Source organism: Astatotilapia calliptera, chromosome 22 (assembly GCF_964374335.1).
Source record: "Astatotilapia calliptera chromosome 22, fAstCal68.1, whole genome shotgun sequence".
Classification (NCBI taxonomy): Eukaryota; Metazoa; Chordata; class Actinopteri; order Cichliformes; family Cichlidae; genus Astatotilapia; species Astatotilapia calliptera.
In genome coordinates, this window is record NC_137442.1 from 7,324,192 (window position 1) to 7,346,969 (window position 22,778).

Sequence of the window (22,778 nt, forward strand, 5' to 3'; positions counted from 1 at the left end):
TCAACGTGTCTGACAAGCAACAAACAAACAATACAAAGAGAAATCAAACAAGTATCTGTTTTATTTTTGCTGTTTTTCCTCTTTCTCCCAGGTATTCAGATGAGACAAGAGGAAAAACAGTGACGCGCTGTAGCCAGCAAGGCTTTACTTTACCGCCGTGACACAAGCGATTTTCTTCAGTGGCAATCTGGAACAGCAAGGCAAACAGGTTAATAATACACATGTTATAGAGACATGCAGAGGAGCAAACACACTTGCATAAAAAGTTTCGGTAGTAGAAGTGAGGGTGGTGATACTGTCAAGTAGCAAAGCATTTGCAAAAACAGCAGCAGTGGTCCGAGTACAAACCCGAGACGAGGAGATCAGGTCTGAGTCGATGTGTAATGGCACTACAAGCTGAAACTATGGTGGAGGTTAGCGAGATTATGTTGGGCTTTTCTAATCCGACACATCAGATTTCATGAAACATGAGCTTTTTTAGCATGATGACAGTTAACAGCATGGCAACAAACGATGTTAAATATGAAAGCTAACCGAGTGTTTGCGCAGCGTTTAAAACCATCTCAATCATCGTTTTCCAAACCTCTCTCTCCCTCGCACTCTGCCTCTCTTTCTCCTTCTCTTCTTCTTTCTCCTTCTCTTTGCGCTGCCGCTCCTCTTCCCTGTCTCTCTGGGCTGAGAGGGCGTCAGCCCAGGCCTGGGCTTGACCGGAAGCTCTGTGGAAGGCCTTCTGCAGCTGCTGAAGCTGCCCCAGAAGATGCCTGCTTTGCTCAGGGGCCAGGTCCTGCGCCCGCTCTGAGATGAACACCTGAATGTCAAACACTACGTTGTTGACCTCGCTAGAGCGAGCCATCAGAGAGGACTGGAGCTCCTGAAGGAAAGTTTCACACAAACAAATGAATGCTCAGCAGAACAAATCAGTGAACCAGTGTCCCCACCCCTCCATATGATCCATGTTTACGATACCAAGCAATAATACTGCTAATTATTTAAATCCACAGGTTCAAAGCATGACAAATGTATATATGCTTATAATACAATTTATTCTTTCTAGAAAACTTGCCTTGCAAAGAGTCAGCTGCTGCGTGAGCTGATCTGAACCGTCATTTTTCTTCTCTTTCTCCATCTGAGTCTCTGTCTCTGTCAGCCAAGACAGCAAGCTCTCCACGTGTTGTCCCAGTGACTTCTGCTCAGCTGTGACTGCATCCTGAATGAAAAGTCGGAGCACCGTCAGTGATGCCTTTGTCTATTATATATATGTGTGCTACCCTCTGTTATTTATCTGTTTCTGCTACCTTATAAGAGTCTCTGTGGTCTCGTAGACTTTGCAGAATGCCCTCAGAAAGAGCCCTGGCAGCCTCGTATCCTCGAGCCAAGCTCCGCCCATCCTTTTCCAGGGCCAATAGGAGTTGAGGAGGAACATTTTTCGGTTGGGGCTTCAGCAGTCGCTCAGCCGCCTCCGCCTCTTTGTTGATCTCAGGCTCCATGTCGCGCAGTTCGAGGTCCAGAGTCTGCGAGACAGATTAGGAAAAGAAAACAAAAGTTTTCTTGATTCTTGATTAAGACACTAATCCTTAAACCGGCTGACCGGTTTGTCTCGCACGGAAAACAAATGCCAATCTAAGCTGCAAACCAAATTTAAGCATTAAAAGCAGTGTGCATGTTTGTGTGTGTGAATTTCACCTCAGTCTGTCTGATGATGTCCTCCAATGTGATGAGGCTGCGACCAACAGACTGCTGCTGCTGCTGCTTCAGTTGGACCTCGATGTGTCTAACCATGGAGAGCAGGGCCACCATTCGCTGGTCGTGCTCCAAGCATTCTTGACGCATCAATGATGACTGTGGGAAGAAAACAAAACACACTTTAAAGATGCTTTGACCAACCGAAGGGCTTTAAAATAAATAAATAAATAAAAATATTTATAACTTCACAAGTTTTCCTCTTGCCTTGCCAGTCACAGATGATGCTTCCTCTTTCTTTGACACCTGTTGGGGACTCTCGCTGGCATCATCCTCTGCCCAGGTCTCAGTGGTGGTCTCAGACTGTGGGACTACAGGTGATCCAGACTCAGCTGCAGCATCTTCTGAGAGCAAAGCCGGCGTTTCTGAAGATTCAAGATGTTGCTGTTGGTTTTTTAAAGATTCTGATGCAGGAGTATCGGTGCCTTCTTCTTTGACTGGTTGGTGCTTTTTCTTCTTTCTGCCTTTGCCAGCTGTTTTATCAGGCTGTGGATCAGAAGCTGTGGGCTGAGCTGTGGACAGAGCAGCGGACAGAGCTGTGGACTGAGTCTCCACTTTGTGTCCATCGTGAGAAAGGTCAGCTTCGATCACACCTCCAGTGCCTGAATGGGATTTGTCTTTCCCGCCACTGATTTCTTCCGCTTGTACGATGTCCTGCACGTGATAACTGGGCCTCTGTGGTGAAGTTTGTTCAAGAGTCTCAACTGTTGGAATAATAATTGCAGGGGTCTCCACCTCAACTGTCTCTTCACCAGCCGAAGGTGAGAGGACATCCCTCGTTAGTGACCGACTCTCAGAATCTACCTTCTGCTCCTGAATCAAACCTGAGCTTTCCAAATCTGTTCTTTCCAGAGTGGATTTTGGGGTAATTTCTGTTGCAGTCACTTCCACTTTTTCCTTGCTCAGTGCCTTCTCAGTATCAGGCTCAGCTTTTTCAGCCACTTTCAGCCTCTTGGATCTTTTGCTCTTCTTACTTTGTTTACTAGGCTGGGCTTCTTTAGATTGGACCGATGCAGCTGTCTTAATATCTTTTTGTGTCTCTTCCATTCCAAAAGTTGCATCCTTTTCTTTTTCATTTGAAGAAACTTCCAGCGGTTCAGCCTCCGTGGTCTCCTCGACCAACGGTTTCTCCACAGGCAGATTTTCTTTGACTTCTCTCAGTTTCATTTTGTCCACCTTGACACTCATCTCTTCTTCTTTACTTTCTTCAGATAAACCATCGGATGTCTTGACAGTGTCTTCTTTTACAGCTCGACTCTCCACTCCATCCTCCTTAGCGTGCCGAGTTTGTGCCTTTACATCACTAACAGTTATACCTTTACCCTCCTTCTTCCCCACCTCCTTGCGCAGCGCCTGCAGCTCCTCAGCAGCCTGTTTCTCACTCACGCCTTTTTCAAACACCTTTTTAAGAATACTCTCTTTGGCCTTCAGGATCAAGGCCGCTTTCTCAGTGTCTGGCAGAGGGGATTTCTGAGGCAGCTCATGCTCTTTCCTTTCCTTCACCTCCTGAATGCTCTCTGGTTTTTCTGGTTGCTGAGCGACAGAATCCTTTTCTTCAGACTTCCCTTTCATCTCCTCTCTCTTATCAGCCTTTGCTGTAGCTGTTAATATTTTATTTGCCTCTTTCTCTGGTTCAGCGATTGGTTTTAAGGCTTCTTTCTGTCCCTGTCTCACCAAATTACTCTCAACCTCAAATTTCTCATCAGTCCTTATGCCTTCGATTTGCCCTTCAGAAGCTCCCTGACCATGAATCTGTGATTTCTTGTCTACGTCTTGTGACGCAAGCTCAACTGTAGTCGCATTAACAGCTCCAGACTTTCCTTCCATCTCCTCCTCAGTTTGATAAATTTGAGATGCATGCTTTATCTCTGAAGGGTGTGTTTCGCCCTCTGTCTCTTTACCTTTTCCCTTCTTTTTATTTTTCCTCTTCTTTTTGCTTTTGTTTTCTGACTCTTTGGAAGCAGATGTCAATGACTGTGCTGACTCTTCAGAACGAGTGCTGGTTTTGATCTCTAAATCTTCAACCTTTAAGGGCTTCGCTTTCTCCACCACTTGGACCTTCTCTCTTATGCCATCATCTTTCTGCACTGCCACATCATCCTTTCTAGATTCCTCTTCGCCCAAATTTGACATTTCATCACCCTCTTTGCTTTCCTTGTCATCTATAACCATTGCTGCCACAGGACTCGTTGTCTTAGGCTTCAATCTTCCATCCTCGGGAACACGCTCTTTTTCCCCACCCTGCACAGGTTCCCCATTGACACCTGTTCTATCCTTTTCCTGTAAATCTTTGTCAGCATGATAGATTTGTGTCGGCTTGACTTCTACAGAATCTCTGATAATGCTTTTCCTTTGTTCATCATTTATTTGCAGTCTCTCATCTGCCTCCTGTTCAGGAAGACTCTGTGATTTAGTGGTGTCTTTCTGTGGTTTAATTTCTTTTATGGCTTGCTGGATTCTTTTCTCAACATTAGTTGCAAACTTAAATAAGATGTCCATGGACTCGTCCGGCTGCCTTGAAGTCTTTTCTTTCCCTGACTCAGGTTTGTCCACTTTGTCCTCATCTGCAATCGTGTCATATAACTTTAACTGATCTGAAAGTACAGATGTCAGTGTTTTCTCTTCATCTTGCACTGCTTCTCTCTTTGAAGGTGGAGATTTCGTGGGCTCCTCAGTGTTCACATCAGACCAGTTTGATGGACTGTCTGGACTTGATGCTGAAAATTTGATAGCAGGGCTGTACGTACTATCTGATGAGGCAACGGGTGTAGAGCTTTCTTCACCACCCTCGGTCTCTACTGACATCACTTTCTCCTGAATCTCCAAAGCCACATTGTTAGATATCAGTCCTAAAGCAGTTGCAACATTGAGACCTGAGACTCGTTGTCCAGTTGAAGGATCAACTAAGCCTCCTTTCAAAAACTGGTTTGTAGCTATTTCTGTGACCATATCATCTCCAACTAAACCTCTCTTAGAAGCTTCAGGCAGCGAGAGCCTTTCTCCAGTTCTGATATCAATGATCCCACCGCTGTCTGCCTGGCTTTGGAGAAGTCTAAATGCTGGAGCTGGATCAACTTTCTTTAATGCAACTGCTTCGGGAAGGGTCAGTGTTTCCTTTGATTGTTTATCCTGAACACCACGGAATGGTTTCACCTCCAAGAAGCGTTTACCTGTTTCAATATCTATCTTACCCTGGTTTACAAGTTCTGAATAGGGCACAATCCGTGCTGTTTGGGGGTCAAGAACTCCTTGAGTTACTGTAGGAGAAGCCATGACTTCACTGGCTTTGTTCTTATCTAGAAGACCCTTAGTAACAGCCTCTGTCAAAGTAAGTTTGATTCCAGTGTCAGGGTCTGAAATAGCTCCGGTTGATGCTTGGAAAACAAAAGCTTCTGGGCGATGTGAAGGACTGACTTTTCCTTGGTAGACCCACTCAAGTTCCTCTAACCCAGGAGCAACGGACCGATCTACTAGTCCTCTATCAACAGCATCAGAAACTGGAAGCCTCATGCCTGAAGGATGGTGAATTATACCACCTTCAGCCACTTGCCTAGCCAAGACCTGATAAGCTTCCTCTGGTCTAATTAAGCCTTTGTGAATAGCTTGTTCTATAGGAACTGGAGACTTGGACTCTGGGTCGAGAACACCTTCCATCTGAAGCTGCAAACTGGCTTTCTTGAGGAATGTTGAGGAATCTGCATCCTTTCCCTTGCATGCCTTCTCCAGTGCTACAAGTTCTTCTCTATGATCATCTTCAATCAGCCCCAGGTTTGCTGCTAGAGTCACAGAGACTTTCTTATCCCTACGCAGGTCAACAATCCCCCCAGATGCCACCTGGGCTTCCAGAAGTCGAGAGGCTGTGTTGGGATCAATCAACCCTGCCTGAGCTGCCTCCCTCACCCCACAGATCTGCCTTTTCTCCACATCAACAACCCCTGCAAGGGTTTTATCTGACTTTAGGACACCCCACATTAGATCTTCATCTAGTAAACCCTCCTGCATAACTTCCTCCATGGTAAGTGACTCCCCACTGCTGGCATCTAGGAAGCCCCCAAACAAACCGGCTTTAGCCATTAATTTAACAGCTGTATGGCCAGGAAGGACACCCTGGGCTACTGCCTCATCTGGCAGCAGCTTTTCCCCTTCTTCTGTCATTAGACCTCCCTGTTTGAGCTGCATGACCATCCTCTCCAGTTCAGCATCCTCTTCTTGCTTTTCCACTACTGCTTCAGAGATATCAACTTGTGGTTTAGCTTGCTTTGAGTCTGTCTCTTTTACAGCCACGTTTTGTTTTATAATTTCTGATTCAGCCTGGGAATCTTTTATATCTTTCCTTTCTTGGGATGCTGTTAATTTAACATCTTCATTTGGTTTTTCCCCTGGGATGAGCTCTTTGAATGTCTTCCTTTCAACATTATCCTCTGATTTGAGTGGTGCTGTGGCCATTTCAATAACTTCTGTTGCAGTTGTACTTCCACTGTCTCGCACAGGACTATCCATGGGTTGGTATTCAGTTTGTATTATTTCATTTGGGCTCTTTGTTATTTCATCGTTGAGGTATTTAGCTGAAGCTAAACTGTCCCAACTGGTCATTTCTTTCTTTTGTTCATCTACCTTTTCACTTTTATCACCAGCAATTTCATATTTAGCTGAAATGGCTAAGTCTTCTTCTATGGGTTCTGATGGTTGCTGCAGTGATTTGTTGTCTCCTTCCCCATCATGCATTTCTTCTAGGCCACTTCTATCGTTAATCTCAAAATCCTTACTTGGTGTGACTAAACTGGAACTGTCGTTGACACCTTCACTCACTCCATTACCTGCCAAACTAATCTTTTCCCCCATTTCCAGTTTATCTAGCTTATCTGTAGCCACACTGCTTAGCGGCTCAACCTGACGAGCAGATTCTCCAGCAACCATGTCAGCGTCCTTGATCATTATCATTAGCTCAGGGTCAAGCAGCACGAGGCGCTTTCCAGAATGAGCATCTACATAGCTGTGAGTCATGAGGTGAAACAGCAGCTTGTGTTTGGCTTGTTCCTCAGGATCCTTCCCATTAGTTGATGTAGTTTCCCACACAAGGCCTGTGGGAGATGATGGAGGCAGGGGAGAGGATGGAGGAGAGGAGGAGCTAGTGGAACCCCAGCTGTGGCGGTTTAGAGATGGGTTACCTGACTGGGTCATGTTGGAAAGAACATCTGGTATGTGGATTTCTTTGAGAAAACTGACCGCACTGGGATCTAATTCATTTTCAGCAGTCCTGTTCAGGGGCAGCACCTGAAGGGTTTCTGGGTTGTACAAAGCCCCAATGGCATGTCGTTGTCTCAGGGTGCTCCTTGCTAGATCCCCCGAGATCACACCTTGTTGAACAGCCTCAGCAATGGGTAAAACCTCTCCAGTTTCAGGCCAGAGCAAGCCCATAAAAGTCCAGAGAGACTCAAGGACCAACAGAGCCAAACGAGGGGAGAGAAGGTCCCTGCGAATACTCTCTTCTAAGTCCAGGCGCTCTCCACTGAAAGGGTCTAGAATGCCCCCATTTTGCAGTTGACGTGCTAACATGGCACAGGCTAGATCCTGGTCCATAAGCCCATGGCGAACTGCTTCATCAACTGTCAGTCGATGGCCAGATCGTGGGTCTGCAATACCACCGGCAAAAAGCTGAGCTTCAAGAAGTCGTACGGTAACTTTCCGATCAATCAGTCCCTCCTGCACAGCACGGAAAATACCGACTTTTCTTCCAGAACGGAGGCAAACTGTTCCTCCAGGCTGCTGCTTGACAGGGAAGAGAAGAAGCCCTGAATCATCATCGAGAACACACTGGAGCTGCAGCTCACAGAGATTTACTTTTTCAGCTGTGTTTGGATCAATCAGCTCTCTGTGTTGTAGTCTCGACTGGAGCTTGGTAATAATTCTGGGAGACAAAAGTCTCTTGTCTTCTGCTTGCTCCAAACTCAACATTTTTCCAGTTGAATGTCTCAATCCTCCAGTGTTCATCTGGAGTTGGAGAATGCGAAGTCCCACTTCCTCTCTGATTAGCCCGGTCTCCATGGCTATAACTATAGGCAAGGCATTTTCTTGTTGTTCATCACTCACAGTCTTGGTGTTTTCCACCAAATACAGGGCGCTCTCAAGCTCAGACAGGGACTGTCTGGTATGGCTGTCAATTAGGCCTCGAGTTAGAGCTTGCTCCAGTGAAAGTTTGACAGGAGAGTCAGGTTGAAGGAGCCCACCCATAATGAGCTGGGTCTCTAGCAGAACATGGCAGGTGTCCTGGTCAATAAGACCACGTTGAGCTGCTGGGAATACTGGGAATGTTTCCACTGTACTCAGGTCAATCACTCCAGCAATGGCAATCTCATTCTGCAAAAAGAAAGAAACCAAAATCCCAGTTGATATTCATTCTCTTTTCTTTATGACCTGGCAGTTTTAGCCAGCACGCATATTACGTAATGTTAATTTGTTATTATGTGACACTACACTATGACAGATCGTAGAATCAGGAAAAAAAAAAGAGAAGAAAACCCACAACCACTTGCCACAAAACAGCTTATCCATGTTTAAAAATGCCACTATATATATTTCTGTTAGCAATTTGATAATTTATATTTTGAACTTGTTTTAATTTCTACTAAATTAAAAGGCATTTTAATACTTACCATCACTATTCTAGGACAAGCAGTAAGCATGCAACAAAGCATATTCCTAACAAAAATGCAGAAAGAAGCGCTAGATAAGGGGAAACAACAGCAGAAAAAGGAACACACAAGTATTCAGAAGTTGAGGAGAATAAGAAAAACTACACGAGAAAAACTTAAAGGCAACGGTAAGAGAGAAAGCGAGCGCTACTTACCGTTTGGGCCCGTCCTGCTGTGCACACACTAATGGGCCAGTTTATGGCTCGGCAGAGTGAGGCGCGACAGGTGAGAAGCTGGTTGTTAGCGTTCTGCATGCCACTCTTCATTCAGACTCCTAACACTGCTTTGACGTCAAAACCTCAAACTGACCTAATGTTAAACTGACTAAGGTACAAACTGAAACTATACTAAACCATGACTGCTCAGTGAAAGCTGATCGGGAGTGGGGCAAATATGTGGCAAATAGTGATAAATAACATAAATATTTATCAGTATTTCCACATTTCTGATAGTAAGTTTACCTGCTGATTTGCACAGATTATGATTATTATTGCAGATTTGTATCTTTAACTGCATCACACATTACATAATACATTTCCATGAGACTGGATGGCACTAAAACTAACCATGCAGCTGCTCTAACCTGCAATCACAAAATAGACTAATGATGTTTATCAAAGTCCTGTTTTGCTTTGTTTTCTGATCCTTGGATGTCCACAACTCTCCGTTGGCAGCTGTTAGTGATTTTCAAGCAAAATGCTGGTTTAAAAGTTTCACACATTAATAGTATGCATTAGAACAAACACAAAAACGTCATTCTCTCTCACACACACTCTTGTGATCTGGACACAACATGCTCAAATGGTGACGTTGTTTTTTTTGTTTTTGCATAGCTGGCCTTTGGTGCACTTACACTCTAAAATACAAAAGTGACTTCTTGAAAAGTTCTACTTTACCTTTTAGTGAGCATTTTTAGTAAAACCATAAAACATTTACACAAAAATCAACTATGAGTGCAACTGTTAAAAACTAGGAAGTGTCATAAATGAGAGCTTCAAACCTGAAATTCTCTCACACATCCAGGGATGATGTAATGTATTTCAAATGAAGGGGAGGAACACTTGTATGAGAGTGTGAGGGCTGGGAATGTGTGATTCCCCTTGGATGACTGTACATCTACATGGGGTAAACGTATGCAGAAAAATGCTAAAAAGCAATGCTGACTTTATGCAGTGGCATTTCACCACCGTATAAAGAAAAGTAACATTTTACTTTTTCGATGCTGGGATGACATAAAAATGTGGATGTACCTTTTTTTGACAGTTTCTAAGAATGAAAAGCAAAGCTCTACAGCTTTCCCCTCACTAGCGTCACCTGGGAAGCTCTGATCTAGTGCGGCACCACTAAGGCCGTGTATTAACCATGTTAGCAGCTCAGCAGATGTATTTTCTGATGATAATGATGATGACGGTGACAATGAGGATGATAAAAATCAGGGTTGGTGATAGTTAATGACATGAATGCAGGCTTTTATATGATAATGTGAGAGTGGATCACTCCATGCTGAGGCCCAGTTCAGACGGTGTATTCCAGTTGTTTTCTGTCCTTTTGACATTTCCCTTTAACACCCATATATTGATTAATGAGCTGCAGAGGTTTCTTATACCAAAAACAAAACACTGCAGTGTATTCTAGATGTATAAATTATTTTAGCAACCCTTATTTCTCCAGTGATGACCAAAAAGATGGTCATCCTGGTAGAAATGGTTATTACAGAGGATCTGAATACACATCTGAACAGGGTCCGTCGGTGTTTGTTAAACCAAACCAAGTCAATGAGTGACATTCGTCAAGACTGGTGATGTTTTTCAGAAATGCAAATCGGTGAACACACAACATGCTGAACAACATAGATGATAATTTGCTGGCCCACATATAAACTCACGCTTCGCTCGCAAAGATATTCAGACTCAAGGAACATTTTATAAAAGTACCTTTGTGGTTATTTTTGTTTAAGCTCGCATAAGCAGAATACATGTTTGCCATAAATCTGCAGACACCCTTCTCCCCGCTCGGCCCACCCCAGCCAAACCGATCTACCTTTCTTTCCTCCTCTTTGGCCAGTTGCTGCTCCAGCTGCTGCAGCTGTTGGGTGGAGCTGTCGCACAGCTGGTTGTAGGTGGTCTTCAGCTCGTCCAGCTGAGCCTCCACGTGTGCCCGCTCCTCTGGGGACAACCTACAGAAGAAAAAAGGGACAAGGTTAACAGGTGTAGTTAGGTGTTTAACATTAGTCTGCATGTGTGTTGGAAAGATGCTTTACAGTGGCTTTGACATAAAATTTATAATGTGATTGTTTGAAGTTGGCAGTTATCATCATCTAATCCTAACTTCTATTTACCCGCTGGTTGCTACAGAAGTGGCCCCTGTGGTGCGTGCACTGCTGGCTGGGAGGACAATTTAAAAATCACTGCTCTCTGTGAGGAGTCCATGCATGTTAACTTACTTGCTGGCCTGTTTCGACAGAAGGAAGACCTGTGTGCTCCTTATAGCTTCAGCCACCTGATCTTTCTTGGCTGCTAGCTGTTCATTGATGGCCTGCAGAAAAAAACAGATGAAGAATCTATTTGACAACATAACAACCTTCATGTACCACTAAACGAGGTACCAACATAACAGTCTCCTTCGCATTCATTGCATATGTATAAACAGTACCTGTTGAGCAGCCAGAGAAGACTCGGCGTTGGGGCCACCAGCGCGTCCCTGGAGGCCTTTGACCCAGCCCAGAAGGTCTGAAACCTGCCCCACCCTGGCCTGTTTCTCCTCCTCCACCTCTTTCTGCACAGATAGAGGCAAGAAAGCAAAAATTAATGACACTAAACAGTAGATTTCACATAAGATCCCTTTTTGTCAATTCACCTGTGCAGCACATACAGTATGAGATATCACACCTCTGTGTCTCCTGACCAAAGACGCCTCTATTCACAACTTTCAGGCAGATGACCTGTGATGACATATCACAGGCACCACCTGCAGACATACACCCTTCTCATCACAAACATCCCTCAGTTCTTATACAGGTTTTGACACGGTACTCTCTGCCTGTGGTGTCGCGTCACCTCCTCCGGAGGCTTCTGATAACTGCACCTTGCATGTTAACTCTAGACACCCAGTATGGGGATGCATTGCGAGCGGTTTGGACTGCAGTGCCAGCTGCACATCAATTATTTGGAGCTGCTAGCTGCTTTTCCAGCTTTCAAGCATTTCTGCCCAGTTCTGATAGACCAGTATGTCCTGGACAGAACAATTAAATCTACACTTCCCAGTTAAAGTTTTCTCACTTTCTGTTGTTATGTTGCAGTGTTGCTTCTCTGTGTTGCCTGCCGAGAGGTCAGATTTGATAGCCAGATCTCTGCTAGTCTGGTGGCAATACTCAAAAGCATAGGAGCTTCATCCACTCAGGGAACAGAAGTTATAATAGCAACTCTTCGATTCAGTGAGCTACAGCAACCACAAGTAGTGTCTAAGTAAATTAAACAGTTAATAATAGATGACCGCTGTGTAAAGCAAGAAAGTCACTGAAAGAGAATCAAAGTGTCACCTCCTCCTCCTCCAGTCTTCTCAGAGCATCGCTGATGTACTTCACATGCTGGGTTGTTAAGGTCACTAAGGCTGTGTAGCGTGTGCGCAAGTCCATGAACTGAAGAGATAATAAAAACCCCAAACAAACATCACTAACTGCGGGATATTAGATTCAGACAAATACAAAACAAACAAACTTTATTTACTTAAAACAATAAAGCTCCTGCAATGATCACGATGGTAAACAGTTATCCAATTACCTCCTGAGTGATAGCGTCAGAGGAAGAGTGCATCCTTCTCCTCTTGACAGGTGATTTGTGCATCGACTCTACAAAGGCTCTGAATGTCATCAGCTGTAGTTCATAATCCTACAAGATAAAAGCACGAGAGGAATCAAGTTTCCTGCGTACCTTCACTCCGAGACACGTCTGTCACGGTTTCTCACCTTCACTGAGGCACAGTATTGTTTGGAATGAGTCTGGCACTCGTCTAGTTTGGTCTGATTCTGTTCGATCTCAGCTACCAAGGCCTGGAAAGAAAAACAATCAGAATTTATAAATGTTTAGGCTCAAGTCGTTTTTCTCATCTGGACACATGTTGTAAGTCAGAGGATTCAGCGGCACTAACAGTCTGCTGGGCCAGTTGTTCCGACAGCGCTTTGCTGTCCATCTGTCCCGGCTGTGTGTTTTCTTGTCTCTCCGTCGTCTCTTCGATCCACTTGATCAAAGCGGAGTGGCCGTCTCTGTACTGCTGCAGGGAGGAGCCCAGAGCTTCAAGATCCGCTCGTCTGCAGAAAAAAAGAAAACTACCTTCAGATCCTTTTCCACACTAACGTCCTGAGAAGTTCAGCATCCAGTTAGTTTTTCTAAGCAGATCGTTACATCGTTTGTCACAACACACATGAATCGTGCTCCTCCTTTTCTTTTTAGGCATCTTCACTCACCGTGTCTCCATCTGTCTTTTGATTCCACTCCATCTTTCTGTTATCTGATTGGCTTTGTCCTGGTAGCGCTCGAGCTCAGGGCTGCGGTCCGGGTGGAGCCTGTTGAGCTTAGACCCCGCCTCTTTGGCCTGACGTACCTCCACCTGCAGAGACTGGAAGACTCCTTCCTGCTCACCAAGCTCAGCCTGCCACTTCTGAAAGTTAGAGGTTAGAGGGTCAGAGGTTCATCTTTATAGAGACATGAGAGGACTTTATGTGATGGTGAGGCTTACCCCCAGTTGATCTCTGAGGTTCTGAATGGCTGTTGTGTCAGCAGGAACAATGTCTTCCTCACTTAGTCTGTTCTCGTACTTCCTGACTTGGCTCTCTGCTTCATCCAGGCTACGGATCAGGACATCCACTGTTTTTAACCTAAAGATGTAAAAGGACAACAAATCGTATCATCTGGGGAAACAAAAAGAGCAGAGAAGTTTCACATGACTTCTAAAAATCTAACTAACTTTTCAAGGTAGACAGCTGAGAGGTTGTGCAGTTTGTCCATCTTCTCCACAGCGTGATTGAGCTCCGACCGGAGGACAGGAACGCTGGACGAGGTGGGCTTCTCCTCGAAGAACTTAACGCAGCGATGAGACACGTCACCCAAACTGGAGCGCAGGCTGTCCAGCTCAGACTGCAGCTTCTGCATAAAAAGGAACCATCTTTATTTTTAAACTACATGGTGACAATCTTTAAAATTAAAATAAAAACTGCTTTGCTTCATCAAAATAGCTTCCTCTGTGGTAAATGTTTCGAAACTTCCAGACCACAGCCATACTACTCAATACCAGTTGTAATCATCATCGCTTATTTGCTTATTTATAAGGAACCCCAATAGCTTCCACAACAGTGGTTGCTAAATGTTTGCTCAAATAAAATATTACTCAATAAAGTGGATGCAAAATAGCGTCTTACATCCACAGTCAGGTTTTACTATTGTGAAAATATAAACATAAATATCAATAACATTGAGACAAAATACACAAATTTCCATTATTGCCCTCTTACAATATTTACAGTAATTAAAAGCTGCCTAAATAGACTTTTAAGTGTTTTTTGAAATTATGAATAGAAGCCAATTCTCTAAATGCATAAGGCTATTTATTTCGCTTAAAAGATGCTTTAAATATATATATTATATATATTTATTATAAATATATATATTTTTGGCCGCCTTATTCTGGACTAACTGAAGTCTGTTAAGATCTGTCTTGTTAGCTGCTCACCAAAAAGGCTGACTTGTATGATGAGTATTTGCTGTGATATTTCTTGGTTAATCCAAAAACAAATCTATCAATGGACGAGCGCTTCTTCCTCTGGCTTTATAGACAACGACAACAATATACTGCAAAAAACCCTCAGTTCTTTATAACATGGGTAATAACTGTGTGCAAGCAGCAGATGGAGCTCAAACTCACCTCCTGCTCTCTAATCTGGACCGTGTTGTCAGCACCATCACCTGACAACAGGATGGGAGGCGGAGTCTCAATACTTCTCATCAGTCTCTGCTCAGCCTCGTTAATACAAAGGGTGATGTTCTGCAGCTCTGACAGGTACGACCGAGAGACTGACTCATCCTTCTCCACTGGAGAAAAATAAAAGATGAGGAACGAGGTGGATTATTTTCATTAACAGATTAAGACGGTCATTTTGAGACACGCAGAGCTATTATTTGCATCAGTTTGACTGGTCAGAGGTCAGCAAGAGATTAACTAAATGTATCCGTGTGTGAGCCCGTCCATCTTCACTCACCGGTCTCCATGTTGAGCAGCAGGTCCTGGCAGTGTTGCTGGGCCTGCTGAACGTCCTTCTCGAGCTCTCGTCTTTCGGCCGGCGTGAACAGCGAGCTCTCTTTGCTGTCTGACAGAAAGTCGGCCATCTGGGACTCCAGGTGATTGAGGACGTGCTCCCGCTCTGATGGAGACTGACTCTGAACCTGAAAGGTGAGACAAGGAGGGAGAAGATAAATATAACGGAAGAGAAGAAAAGAACCACAAATTGAAATCATCACGGCGAGAGAATAAAATCCAAATTCATAGCCGTCACATTTAAACGCATGGAGAGGATCTCACCGTGTCCAAGTTCCACCCAGATACAGTCTTGATGTCTTTGAGCAGGTAGTGCCACGATACCACACTCTTCATGTTCACATGGAGCTGATGCCACAGGGACATGACCTTCTGGTACAGCTGCTCAGCTCTGTAGACAAAACACAAGGAACATGAACATTAGTCTCTAAAATACTAAACAAAATAGATTCAGATTAAAAGGACGTCATTTTATAAACCAAGCTCAAGCTCAACAGTCAGATAATCTCTAGGAAACAGTTTCTTAGGATTTTGGACTGATGTGAAGGCCGAACTTTCCTACTCTGTAGTGCTTCCTGAAGTCTACGGCCTCGCTACGCTACGTATTGTGGAAAATTGTGGCTTTTGTGCATTAAAGACTTAAAGAAAATCAACTATAAAAAAGTAAATAATCAGCACAGTGCTATCCACAACAAATGTTTAATACATTCGCAACACCAATGCACGTTTCCAGTACGTGGCTCACCTGCTGGCTGTGTCGATGGCCTCCTGGTTTGGAGGCGGGACGGTGAAACACACCGAGGGGACCATGGCTTCGTTCCCCGTCGGACTGATCACTTTCCACTTGGTCCTCTGAGAGTTGTCCTGCAGCACACACTCCTCTCCTCGGCTTATCGTGATCTGAGAGTATGAGGCGAGGCGCAGGGAAGGACAGATGAGAGCGGAAATGGAGGTTATGAAAATGATGTTGGAAATGATGTAGAGAACAGGGTTGACAGCAAGAGAGAATATTAAGAGAAAGATTCACAAAGCGAGGGAGTTGCAAAAGATGATGGAGAAAGAATGGAAGGAGAAATGCCCAGAAGAAAGCAAGGGAGGAGAAAAAAGGGGGGGGAAAAACGCGTAAATCAAAAGCAAACAGCAAAAAAACTCATAATGCAACACAAAATGCAAAAATTCATGGACTTCATGAAATTAGCAGGAGCCCTAACATGACGTGATATTAGAGAAGCTGAGCGAGGACAATGCCATGTGGTGTGAAAGCTGCTTTGCACCAGTAAAGGCTTTTATTGTGAAAGCAGCAAATATATTCCAAACTCAAAGCGAAACTTCCTAAAACCTGAGCTGGGTTTGAATAATTTAACGAGGAAATAAACATTAGTGACACGTTATCTGCAGGAAACCCAGCAGAGGATATAAACAGAAGACAAACGAGTTTGGCTTTAAATTTCAGCGTTAGGGCTGCACAGCCATCCCCACCCGCCACCCTCTCTCACCCCTTCCCTGCACACACACACATACAACCATAATGCAAAGCTGTGCACAAACACTTAATACATGAAGATATATTGAAACGGAAATGTTATTTTCTGACTGACTGAATGAGCCTGAGGGGCACAGACGGGTTAAATTCAGTTCAGTTCAGCGATTACCACCTGCTCTTATCAACTGATCTCAGTCTGACACAAATCTGTGACTAAACATACGAAACTAAACTGATTCTGCATAAATATATGAAATCTGCAGAATTTTTTTTTTTTCTGTTTGTATCAATCATATCTGAGCTGGATTTTACTGCATAAAGATAAACATCTATGCAAAAGAGTGACGCATTTTCCAAAAGACAATCTCCAAACCACTGGGTATTGTCTGACAACAATGCATCCAGCATTTTGGCAGCCTATTAAAAAGCATGTGCATTCAGACACAATAACCTGTACACAGAACAGGAAGTCTTGGCCCGGGTAGCAGCTGGCTATACCGGAAACACTGAATCATTTGCAGTAATTCCCAGAGGCTAAGTTAGTACTTGGTTACTGATTTACAGATTGTTGCCATAATCAACTTTTGTGAGATTATCCTATCACCTGATTCTGGCTATGAGAACACCATAAACATATGCACATATAGAAAGAGTCACTTGGACTTTATAATGAAACACTTAAATAAACATAATTGGCTGATTTGATTAGGAAAACACCACTAAATTATATTTTCCTGTAAAAACAAAAAACACAATAAGCTTTCAGATTTTTGTTCCAGGGAGGAAATCCAGTAAAAGGTACTCTGAACCATTTCATGGGTAATTTCATCTAATTTATTCCAAGAAGTCTGAGAGTGCAGGCATAAAGTTTATTACCAATTATACAACCTGAAATCAGCTGATAAGAAAGCGGCACCTGGGGCAGTACAGTGTGTGCAGTGTCAAAATCTGAGGTGAGAGAGGGAGAATATAGGCAGCTATACCTGAACGTTTGTCTTGCCAGCCCAGCCGACAGACGAGGGGGAAGGGAGGGAAGAGAATGAGGAGGAGGAAGAGGAGGGAGTGAGAGGGGAGAGGCCAAAAAAAGGTACATGAGGGTATGGAAAGAAAGGAGAAGACACAGGAAAGTGAAGGAGAGAAAGATTACTTTTGGTTCATGTGCACGTTTGTCCAGATGTTTTTTTATAACTGTCAGCTGTGTGCGAGGTTTCGTCACGTTGCTTTAGATCAGTGATGGGGTGGAGGACCAAACCACCTTCATCCTTTACCTGGAAACAAGACCTCACATCTGGTATGCTTCAGGGAGCAAACCACCCTGGGCAATCTAACACATAGTAGACTAAATATAGCAGCGCTGGGGGCAGCTGTATGTCCGTGCCAAGCTCTCAGGGTGCAAAGAGGATGGGACAGATGTATAATTGATTAGCTTTTAGATTCCCAGAGGTCATCACAGCTGAATCTGAGAGTGAATCTCATAATGCCTGAGTTATCTTTCTTAAAGACTCAGTCAGAGTGTTTTCTGAGGAGGACAAAGGCAAAGGTCATAAGTTCTGGTTAATTATGTCCATTCAGTTTCCAAATTTCGACATGCTGGTTTTAAAAAAAGAAAAGAAAAAGAAGAAAACTGGAGCTGTGTGAAAAAAAGAAGAAATCCACTGCTGTGCGATATTCATCGTTATGGAGGAAACTGTTCATGTAGATGTTTACATCAATCTAAATTTCACGAGCAGAAAACAGTAGCTGAGTAAGGACTTTGTGGGGAAGTGCAGGGCGGGGGGGGGGCCTGGTTGGTGGTGAGGGGTGAAACAATCGAGAGGTGAGGTCAGAGGTGAGTCGGTGCTAAATATGCACACTTTTTTCTTAAACAAAGTCACAGATTTGAGGGACATGCCCACATGTTCATGAGGTGTAATGATACTGCTCTGGGTGCCGTACCTCGATCTGCTTGTAGTCACAGATGGCTTTGATGGGTGTTGTAGTTCCCAGAGTGCTCTCTGCACTGCGGGGGCGCAGCTGCACCACCGTCTTGGCCCGGCCCACCAGGCTAGCTACTGTACTCCGATACTCAATGAGCTGCTCTTTCTCCTCCTACAGGAAGGAAAACAACAACAACATTAAACATTGAAACTCTTTATGAAGACTGTACATGTGTGGATTTACAATAACATTCATCTAAAGGCATTTTTTCCATTGTAAGGTAAAGATCTATGTATCTGAGAACTTAAAGCAGGGATGTTAACAGCATGCTGACCTTTCCATTAGGTAATTATTTGATAATTACCCATGTCACACGCCATAAATAATAAACAATGTTAAAAAACTACAGCAGATCTATCAGGTTGCATTTTAGATGAATTTTAACAGATAAATATGTAATTAAACACCAAATATATAAAAATTCTAAATATCTGTAGCAAAATGCAGTGTATGGAAGTCAATCCAGCAGCTACGGTGGCCCTGAGAGGCCAAACGGAGTGCAACTTAAGAAAACACCAGCAACAAGAAAAACGCTCCAAAAGCACACAAAACACAACAAAAATAGGGTAAAACGACAACGGAAATAGAAAAAAAAAAAAACACAAGGGAAGTGTTTCTGGGGAAACAATAACCCCACGGACCAGTTGCAGGAACCAAAAATATGCCTATAATTGCACTGGGAGACACTTAAAAGAAGTGGAGGATCTATCAGTTTTGTGAGGAAAGCAAAGATGAGAGGTAAGTGCGTCATCAGTATTATATGAATCATGATAAAACACGCCTACCATGTTTTGGGTTCCTGCAACTGGTCCGTCGGGTTATTGTCTCCCCAGAAACACTTATCTTGTGTTTTTTCCCCATTTCTGTTTTTGTTTTTCCTATTTCCATTGTGTTTTGTGTGCTTTTGCAGCATTTTTCTTATTGCAGTCCGTTTGACCTCTCAGGGCCACCGTAAGCAGCAGACGTTTCAGTCTAAATCACAAATAACGCTGGAGAAATCCGTGAATGAGTTTACAAAATCTTCAGAAAATCCTTCCAGTAGACATTTAGATGTTTCACCCTATATCATCTTTCCTCAAGTTTTTCATTTTCACACCACAAAATCCACCCAAATGATATTTAAGCAACATTTTCTGTCTGAAGTCCTTCAACACATAATCAGCTTAACGGCCTATTAGCCTGTAGCTGCTGAGATGAGTGGGCCTGCTGCTTCCTGACTCAGCTGCCCATGTTAGCCTGACCACTAAGCATTAAACATTTAACATGGGCTTTTCACCCTGACAGGTAGAATTACACTTCACTTCTCTCTCGCCCCTAAAGCAGAAGCAGAGAGAGTCATTAAGGATTCATTAGAGAGGGAGACAACAAGGAGACAGTTACAGGTACAGGAAAGAAAACATTGAATGGAGCCGAGAGTTAGACACAGTCTGAGGCAGAGAGCTAATAACTTCATACATCACACCCCAGGAATGAATTTCACAGTGAGATGGCATTCGCTGCAGTCAGCAGGACCAGTGACAAACATAATTTACACAGACATAAATTATAATGTGGATGCATGAGGAATTCTAGTTAATTACAACCACAGGGTGTCAAGGACTTCTTTAAAACAAATTAGATCACCAGAGAAGCCTTGCACTAAAAGAAGACCGTGGATAACATGTATGACAGCATTATGATAGCAAGAAATTGTAGTAACACAGGCTGCAGGTTAGCTTGAATGATTACAGTCATGTTATTTCATTATTGGCACTGGATTGCCCAATCAAATTTCTTAACGTAACCAGCTTTTCCTTACCTTACCTGTGAACTCATTAACCAGTTCTTTTCATTTTTACAACAGAGTTTAAACTTCCATTGTTTTCATTCAAATTCTATTCTTTTCATTCAAATTCCGTTCTTTTCATTGAAATTCTGTTGTTTTCATTCTAATTCTGTTGTTTTCATTCAAATTCCATTGTTTTCATTCTAATTCTGTTGTTTGTTTTAAACTTCCATTGTTTGTTTTCAAATTCTGTTGTTTTCATTCAAATTCTGTTCTGTTCATTCTAATTCTGTTGTTTTCATTCAAATTCCATTGTTTTGATTCAAATTCTGTTCTGTACATTCAAATTCCGTTGTTTTCATTCAAATTCTGTTCTGTACATTCTAATTCTGTTGTTTTCATTCAAATTCCATTGTTTTCATTCAAATTCTGTTGTTTTCATTCAAATTCTGCTGTTTTCATTCAAATTCTGTTGTTTTGATTCAAATTCTGTTGTTTTGATTCAAATTCTGTTCTGTTCATTCAAATTCCGTTGTTTTGATTCAAATTCTGTTCTGTTCATTCTAATTCCGTTGTTTTCATTCAAATTCTGTTGTTTTCATTCTATTTCCATTGTTTTGATTCAAATTCTGTTGTTTTCATTAAAATTCCGTCGTTTTCATGTTAATTCCGTTGTTTTCATTCTAATTCTGTTGTTTTGATTCAAATTCCATTGTTTTGATTCAAATTCCATTGTTTTCATTCAAATTCCATTGTTTTCATTCAAATTCCATTGTTTTCATTCAAATTCCATTGTTTTCATTCAAATTCCATTGTTTTCATTCAAATTCTGTTGTTTTCATTCAAATTCTGTTGTTTTCATTCAAATTCCGTTGTTTTCATTCAAATTCCGTTGTTTTGATTCAAATTCCGTTGTTTTGATTCAAATTCCGTTGTTTTCATTCAAATTCAGTTGTTTTCATTCAAATTCCATTGTTTTCATTCAAATTCCGTTGTTTTCATTCAAATTCCATTGTTTTCATTCAAATTCCATTGTTTTCATCCAAATTCCGTTGTTTTCATCCAAATTCCATTGTTTTGATTCAAATTCTGTTCTGTTCATTCAAATTCCATTGTTTTCATTCAAATTCCGTTGTTTGTATATTATAGTGTTATAGTGGAGTGAGACAACTGCAAGATACAGACTGCAACTAACAGCATAATCCAGCGCGCCAGCCGTGATCGTATAGTGGTTAGTACTCTGCATTGTGGCCGCAGCAACCCCGGTTTGAATCCGGGTCACGGCAGCGTGGTCTGACGGTAAATAATGTCTGCTGTTCTTTTGCGCATCGTACAGGTCACTGTTCAGGTATATCAATCAATCAGAACTTTATTTGTCACATGCAAGTTGCCCTGCAGTGAAATGGGAACCCCCCCCCCCCCCCCCCCCCCCACACACACACACACACCCCTTACATACACAACACAGACATCACATGGGGAGACAGGTCGGAGATCGGTAGTATTACGGGAAAAACACTGAATTGCACAATACAATGGGAAAGTCCAAGAGTGAAAAAAGAGACCTCTACTCATGTTGGGCTCATATGGGAGGACAGCATGAGAACAGTAAACAAAAAAAACACCTCTGCACAGAAAGCACATAAATGTCCACAGCACAACATTGTGGAGCACGTGACAAGCAACAGGGGTGGGTGGGGAGTGAGGAGTAATCCGAAACAAACACTGCAGCCATCCTGCCCTGCGCTATTATTCCAGTGCTGGGCCCAGACCCGCCGTGTTCTCCAGGAGGGAACAAGCATAGAAGAGGTTGGAAAGGGAGGCGGGGATCAGTGAGTGCGTATCAGTGTATGTGTGTGCGTGTCCAGAGTTCAGCTAAGTAAACAGTCTTCCAGCCAACCCAGGTGGCCTTGCATACAATGGGAAGAACAGTCTAAACACAGTCGTTATCAGGGTGTTTTTGTTCAGCTCCAGCCTTGAGACCGCAGCTGGCGCCGAAGGGATAGCTGCATGAAGTGATGGTGGTTTTTACTTTAGTGCGAACAACTCATGAGAATTTCAAAGCTGTTCTAACAGTCCGACACTGGTCTCTCAATCTCCCGTTGGAGATCCGCCCTGTTCTGACGGTAAATAATGTCTGCTGTTCTTTTGCACATAGTACAGGTCACTGTTCGGGTATATATAGTGGAGCATATTAGGGAGAGGTTCCTGAACAAGGCGATAATACGTATTTTATCTTACTTCAAAGGCAACAAATGCCTGTGGTATCTAACCACATATGAAGAAGTCATTCAGTGACAGTCCACAAAGGAAAGATTAGGCAGGAAACAAGTCAGAATGGAGGGAGAGGTCTGATCAAACGGACACTGCTAAACACCAATCTCCACCTTAAAGAAGCTGAATAGGATGATTCAATGTTCCTGTCTCAGCTATTATCTCTGTCAAACAAAAGTTCAGCTGCTTCTTTGTTATGTCATTTAAAGGTACCTGCAGGACCGGCCTAAGAAAAGCATCTGTTTGTGACACCCACTCTCTCGCACACCTCTTTAATAAGAGGACATGGATGCTGCTCTGGCCTGTGGAGCGATGCCCACACTAACCCTGCCATCTGCTCGAAGTCAGAGGTGTGTGTGTGTGTGTGTGTGTGTGTGTGTGTGTGTGTGTGTGTGTGAGAGAAGTAGGTGCAAATATGGCAGGCTTGCAAATGTGCCATGGGGGGGAGATGATTCAGGACTCTGTAACAGATTACTTTGCCCTGTCACATGAGGTGCTGCAGCCGCCCGAGGCAGAGCAAAAACAATCAGGAGGACGCTGC

General features: G+C 43.2%; 1 protein-coding gene across 4 annotated transcripts in view; it reads right to left on the reverse strand.

Annotated features, from left to right (window-relative positions):
• macf1a (microtubule actin crosslinking factor 1a) overlaps nucleotides 1–22,778 on the reverse strand; it is a 235,137-nt gene that overhangs the window by 74,626 nt on the left and 137,733 nt on the right. For 3 of the 4 annotated variants that reach the window (XM_080296146.1, XM_080296147.1, XM_080296148.1), the window contains 20 exons: nucleotides 18,157–18,309; nucleotides 15,484–15,638; nucleotides 15,003–15,129; nucleotides 14,683–14,866; nucleotides 14,349–14,515; nucleotides 13,395–13,573; nucleotides 13,167–13,305; nucleotides 12,895–13,088; nucleotides 12,579–12,738; nucleotides 12,397–12,480; nucleotides 12,212–12,319; nucleotides 11,971–12,069; nucleotides 11,085–11,207; nucleotides 10,876–10,967; nucleotides 10,473–10,608; nucleotides 1,948–8,097; nucleotides 1,684–1,839; nucleotides 1,296–1,511; nucleotides 1,064–1,207; nucleotides 584–871 (listed from right to left, as the gene is read on the reverse strand). In XM_080296146.1, the coding sequence (XP_080152272.1) occupies nucleotides 584–871; nucleotides 1,064–1,207; nucleotides 1,296–1,511; nucleotides 1,684–1,839; nucleotides 1,948–8,097; nucleotides 10,473–10,608; nucleotides 10,876–10,967; nucleotides 11,085–11,207; nucleotides 11,971–12,069; nucleotides 12,212–12,319; nucleotides 12,397–12,480; nucleotides 12,579–12,738; nucleotides 12,895–13,088; nucleotides 13,167–13,305; nucleotides 13,395–13,573; nucleotides 14,349–14,515; nucleotides 14,683–14,866; nucleotides 15,003–15,129; nucleotides 15,484–15,638; nucleotides 18,157–18,309 (9,054 nt within the window). The remainder of the gene's footprint in view (nucleotides 1–583; nucleotides 872–1,063; nucleotides 1,208–1,295; nucleotides 1,512–1,683; nucleotides 1,840–1,947; nucleotides 8,098–10,472; nucleotides 10,609–10,875; nucleotides 10,968–11,084; nucleotides 11,208–11,970; nucleotides 12,070–12,211; nucleotides 12,320–12,396; nucleotides 12,481–12,578; nucleotides 12,739–12,894; nucleotides 13,089–13,166; nucleotides 13,306–13,394; nucleotides 13,574–14,348; nucleotides 14,516–14,682; nucleotides 14,867–15,002; nucleotides 15,130–15,483; nucleotides 15,639–18,156; nucleotides 18,310–22,778) is intronic. The other variant, XM_080296149.1, reaches the window with a different exon arrangement.